The 6000-nt window shown below is 52.0% G+C and overlaps 1 protein-coding gene across 1 annotated transcript in view; it reads right to left on the minus strand.

Annotated features, from left to right (window-relative positions):
* Positions 1-2966: 2966 nt before the first annotated feature.
* The window catches only part of LOC114485166 (keratin, type II cuticular Hb6-like), a 4760-nt gene continuing 1726 nt past the window's right edge, over positions 2967-6000 (minus strand). The window contains exons 4-5 of the mRNA XM_028486012.2: positions 3853-3884; positions 2967-3717 (exon numbers count right to left, since the gene is read on the minus strand). Of these exons, the coding sequence (XP_028341813.2) occupies positions 3536-3717; positions 3853-3884 (214 nt within the window). The 3' untranslated portion in view covers positions 2967-3535. The remainder of the gene's footprint in view (positions 3718-3852; positions 3885-6000) is intronic.

The following is a 6000-nucleotide window of genomic DNA, read 5'->3' on the forward strand; positions in this document are numbered from 1 at the left end:
AGAGCTTCACATGTAACTGGATTGAATCCAAATAGCAAGATCCTGAAATTCAAGCTGATATAATAATGTGGAGAAATTTGGGGGAATCTCTGGAGGGGTGAGCATATGTTGTTTGTGGGAGGGACATGAATTGTTGTGACCAGAGAGTGCACTGTGGGATCTAGTCTCCACAAGTGGCCCCAACAATTCCTTCCCTCTCTGCACATATAAGCCATCACAAGGAGGAGCCTATTTCCTCTCCCCTTGAATCTGAGCCGGCCCTGTGACTGCTCTGCCCAATAGAATATGGTGGAAGTGAACTTCTGAGCTCAGGCCTAAAGAGGACTGGCTGCTTCTGCTTCCTACCTTCCTTCTTCTTGGAACCCAGCCACCAGGCTGTGAGGAAGCCCAAGCAGCTACATGAGAAAGGCTCATATGGAGGAGAACCAAGTCCCTGGATGCCAATTATCAATGTATTTTCTCTCAGCTCCAGATTCACCCGTCATTGCCTGCTCTGTGAAAATTTAGAGGGGCTCTTTAAATATTTTCCTTTGTTTGCTGACACACTATTAAGCTTTGTCAGTAGAGGACGATGAAGAGATATTGCAGGAGGAAGGGGCTTTCCTTCCTGGTTCCAGGCTCCTCCTGGCAGATTCTGGCAGCACCCACGGTTTCTCCAGAACTGTTCCTGCCGTGCGGTAGCTTCACTGCTGCTGTGCACAGTAGTCTGCAGTATCCTGTGGCCAGCATCTCCCAATATCCTTCTCAGGTGGTTTTGAGGTGGAGACATGTCTTCTTGAACAGGTTTCCCGAGCTTTCCCTGGATCTGAGGTCCAGATCTTGGCCACAGGGGGTCCGCTTCCTTGGGTGCACTCTCTCAGGCCTAGGGGTAGGGGCTGCTCCTTATATCTGCAGCTCCTGTATGCTTTATTTTTTTTAAATAAATTTATTTATTTATTTTTGGCTGCTTTGGGCCTTTGTTGCTGCGTGCGGGCTCTCTCTAGTTGTGGCGAGCGGGAGCTGCTCTTCATTGCGGTGCGCAGGCTTCTCATTGTTGTGGCTTCTCTCATTGCGGAGCACGGGCTCTAAGCACGCGGGCTTCAGTAGTTGTGGCGCGCGGGCTTAGTTGCTCAGCGGCATGTGGGATCTTGCCAGACCACGGCTCGAACCCGTGTCCCCTGCATTGGCAGACGGATTCTTAACCACTGCACCACCAGGGAAGTCCAGCAGCTCCTGTATGCTTTAGATTTTTTGCTTCTTACTAGCCAGTCTCTCATTACTCAATCCCCTGTTATAGTTAATAATTATTTATATTTAACTTCTTCTGTTCAAATTATTGTCTCCTGATTAGGCCCTGACTGACACGTCCTGGCCAATAGCTCCAGCTGAACTCATAGCTGGTGGCTAGTACCAAATCCAGCCACGTGGAATGAGGTCATTTTGGACCTTCCAGACATCCTAGCATCCCAAACAACATCACAAAAAGTAGAAGAACTGCCCAGTAAGCCCATCGAATCATGAGAAATAATAAAGCATTACTGTTTCAAGCCTCTAAATTTTGGAGTGATTCGTTATGTGCAATAGATATCTGAAACCTCCCTACAACCCAGGAGGTATCATTATTCCATTTTACAGATGAAGAAGCTAAAGCTCAGTGAGGATCAATGACTTGCCCACAATTACAGAACTAGTAAATGGCTGAACCAACATTCAAACATAGGTTTGTGGGCTTCCCTGGTGGCGCAGTCGTTGAGAGTCTGCCTGCTGATGCAGGGGACACGGGTTCGTGCCCCGGTCCGGGAAGATCCCACATGCCGCGGAGCGGCTGGGCCCGTGAGCCATGGCCGCTGCGCCTGCGCGTCCGGAGCCTGTGCTCCGCAACAGGAGAGGCCACAACAGTGAGAGGCCCGCGTACCGCAAAAAAAACAAAAACAAACATAGGTTTGTATTAACCAAACTCTTTTAAATACATAATCTCACTTAGGGAGCCAGAAGGGACCTTAGGAATAATGTCCAACATCCCTCATTCTATAGCCAAAGAAACTGAAGCTCAGAAGGTGGAAGAAATTTGCCAAAAGTCACCCACTTAAGAAATGGCAGGGGCTTCCCTGGTGGCACAGTGGTTGAGAATCTGCCTGCCAATGCAGGGGACACGGGTTCGAGCCCTGGTCTGGGAAGATCCCACATGCCGTGGAGCAACTAGGCCCGTGAGCCACAACTACTGAGCCTGCGCGTCTGGAGCCTGTGCTCCGCAACGAGAGACCGCGACAGTGAGAGGCCCTCGCGCTGCAATGAAGAGTGGTCCCCGCTCGCCGCAACTAGAGAAAGCCCTCACACAGAAACGAAGACCCAACACACCCAAAAATAAATAAATTAATTTAAAAAAAAAAAAGAAATGGCAGAATCGGGACTCTGAACTAGAAGCCTGGTCCTCCTGACCCAAAGCTCTTCCTCTCCCTCACACTGCCGTGCCACATGCCTTCCTTCACCCATTTCCTCATGTACTTTCCCCCTCCAGGAATGTGCCCAGCAGGGTGGAGGAGACGATCACCCTGGTTGAGAAGCCCTAGGGCACATCTGGCCATGTCTAGGGACATCTTTGATTGTCACAATTGGAGGTGAGGAGTACTACTGGCATCTAGTGGGTAGAGGCCAGTGCTACTGCTAAACATCCTACAAAGCACAGGACATTCACCCCCCGACGAAGACGTCTCCAGCCCAAAATGTCAATAGTGTTGAAGCTGAGAAACCTTGGTCTATAGAAACCCATAACCACACAAGGCAGGGAGGGATTCCCCGCCTCCATGGGTCTTCTCTTGTTTTTCCAAGACTCAGGTTGCTCAAGGCCAGATGGGCAGCTTCTACTGCAGTCATTTTCACCTACTGAAAAATAACTAAGTGCATGAGAGGTCCTGAGGAAATCTCTGGCAGGGAGCACCTATCATAGGAGGGCCCTGGCATTTGCAAGACTCTGAGACACCAGGTTGGATTAGCTACAATTCTTTTATTGGAAACAAAGAGTGAAATAAAGGCAAACAAACTTGCAGGCAGTTGACTCACTGGCTTTTATAGAAGCCTCTGCAGGCATCCCTGGAAGGTGATGGTCTCCCCTCCAATGGGTCACATCCCTCACAGAATTACAGGAAAACCACCATCAGTGTTCTTTATCTCCATTCCATAGGTACAAGCACACTGGCAGATTCCCCAGGACGCGCAGATGGGGAGGTTCTGGGGCCTGTCCTGTTCCTCCAAGCTTAGGTGAAGGGATCAGGCAAAACCAATGAATCCGGCAAAAAACAGAAGGCGGAAGAAAGGATGAATCCTCAGAACAACAACACGACTACTAGGAAAGGCTACAGAAAGAAGCCAAGGTGCGCCCCAGCCTCACTGGGGCTCAGTTGCCGGGGGATGGCACACTGAGGGAGCAGGTAGGGAGCTGCATGGGCAAAAGGTGCACATCTGGAGGTTGTTCTCGGGAGGCCAGCAGCCGGCGGTGCGTGGGGCAACGGAAGGGGCGTTCCGGTTGCGAGAGATCCTGGCTGGGTGGAGGGCGACCCTAGCACGTCTTAGAGCCCACGATGCTGCAGCCCAGCCCGGAGCAGGGGCTGCAGACGTCGGCGGTGCCCACCACCACGTTGCCGCTGCAGGGGGCGCTGCAGACGCTGGTGGTGACAGCAGGGGCAGCGCCGGAAGCGCAGAGATCGCCACAGACGACGCCACCGCGGCAGCTGCTGACGCCTGGATGGAGGGAGAACAGGCAGAGACGCGGGTCAGGCACTGCCACAGCCAGGCGGCTTGGGGCAGCGAAAATGCCCCCTCCCCGAAGGCACTGTGACCACCCAGCTGGAGAAGGGGGCGGGGCGGCCTACTTACAGACATTCACAGCCCCGACGCCCTCGCACAGCCTGCGGGGAAAGGAAAAGAGAAAGGTCAGTGCCCTGAACAGCCGCTGGACCACACAGCCAAGGTGAAAGGTGAGGTCCCCCACCTTCCTCCTGCGCACTTGCCCAGGGGAAGGGGCGATTTAGCGGTGGCCGGGTCACCGTATGGGTTCTGGAGACAGATCACCTGATGCGCCCGCTCTCCACCCCTTATTAGCTGAGCAACCTCAGAAATGCCCTCCCTCAGCCTGCCTCCTCCTGGGTAAAATCTACTCCCCTGATCTGTTGTGAGAATGAACTCAGAATACGCCTGCAAGTGCATAATGCCTGCCCCACAGTAAGCACTTCAAAAATGGTAGCTGCTACTCTTTATTTCGGTTCTTATGGACTTGTAAATGCAACTGAGGCGCAGCAGATTTAAATTCCTGAATCTGGTCTGATTGGTGTCACTAAAATGTGAGTTTCGAGAGGACAGAATTTTTTGTCTATTCTCTTCCCCCATTGCAGACAGTGCCCCAAACGATGCCTGGCTCAATAAATAACTTGCATGGGCTTCCCTGGTGGCGCAGTGGTTGGGAGTCCGCCCGCCGATGCAGGGGACACGGGTTCGCGCCCCGGTCCGGGAGGATCCCGCGTGCCGCGGAGCGGCTGGGCCCGTGAGCCGTGGCCGCCGGGCCTGCGCGTCCGGAGCCTGCGCTCCGCAGCGGGGAGAGGCCGCAGCAGGGAGAGGCCCGCGTACACATACACACACAAAAAAACCAAATAAATAACTTGCATGAATGAATGGGATGTTAGAACCCATTGAGAGCAGGCTCAGAGACTAGCTACACCAATTCCCTCACTTAACAGATGGAGAAACTGAGGCCCAGAGAGAGGAAATAACCAGTGCCGGAGGCAGGGATATCACTCCTGCCACCTAATTCCACCCAGCCCGTGTTTCCTTCCCACACAGCGCTGTGTCCTTAAGGAAAACACACAGAGTCCCTCTGAGAGACAATGGCAAAGGGTTGTCAAAACCAGCTTCAGAAATGTGGAGAATCCGCAGCCCACCATCTACCATCCCTTGCCCAGGTTTTCTAGGGAGCCCACACCAAAGCTTCGGAGTTCATTCCAAGAGCGCTTTATGGCAAAGGGGTGGACCTCTCTGTTTCCAGCGCTACCGCTGTGTCTCTCCAGCGTTCAAACTCAGTCTTGAAAAAGTCTCCCTCCCAGAATCCTGCCCCAATGAAACTACCCAGGCCCAGAGAGCCCCAGTGCCTCTGAACTCTCCAATGCAATTACTTGAGTTTGTTGCGAGTCTCACATGTGATCGCTTGGATTCCAGCTACCAAACCTGTGTCCCCGTTTCCCCAATACACAGGATGCTCCCTCTGCACCCTCACTCTACTCTGCCCAGGGCCGAGGGCCTGGCTGGACATGAGAAGAGGAAGGCTCAGGGTAAGAGCACCTGTCTAACCTGGGGAAAGAACCAAAGGGCAACATCCCGGGACTGTTGTCCTCATAGGAGCTGTTCAGCCGCCCCCCTCCGGCTGAACATAGAAGGCTGATGACCAATGGGTCTCCCCACACCCTCAAAACTAGCAGCAAGCAAAAATGCCCAGCATATACCCTGAGAAAACCATAATTCAAAAAGAGTCATGTACCAAAATGTTCATTGCAGCTCTATTTACAATAGCCAGGACATGGAAGCAACCTAAGTGTCCATCAACAGATGAATGGATAAAGAAGATGTGGCACATATATACAATGGAATATTACTCAGCCATAAAAAGAAATGAAACTGAGTTATTTGTAATGAGGTGGATAGACCTGGAGTCTGTCATACAGAGTGAAGTAAGTCAGAAGGAGAAAAACAAATACCGTATGCTAACACATATATATGGAATCTAAGAAAAAAAAATGTCATGAAGAGATTAGTGGTAGGACAGGAATAAAACACAGACCTACTAGAGCATGGACTTGAGGACATGGGGAGGGGGAAGGGTAAGCTGTGACGAAGTGAGAGAGTGGCAGGGACATATATGCACTACCAAATGTAAATTAGATAGCTAGTGGGAAGCTGCCGCATAGCACAGGGAGATCACCTCTGTGCTTTGTGACCACGAGAGGGGTGGGATAGGGACGGTGGGAGGGAGGGAGA

Source organism: Physeter macrocephalus, unplaced genomic scaffold, assembly GCF_002837175.3.
Source record: "Physeter macrocephalus isolate SW-GA unplaced genomic scaffold, ASM283717v5 random_561, whole genome shotgun sequence".
NCBI lineage: Eukaryota > Metazoa > Chordata > Mammalia > Artiodactyla > Physeteridae > Physeter > Physeter macrocephalus.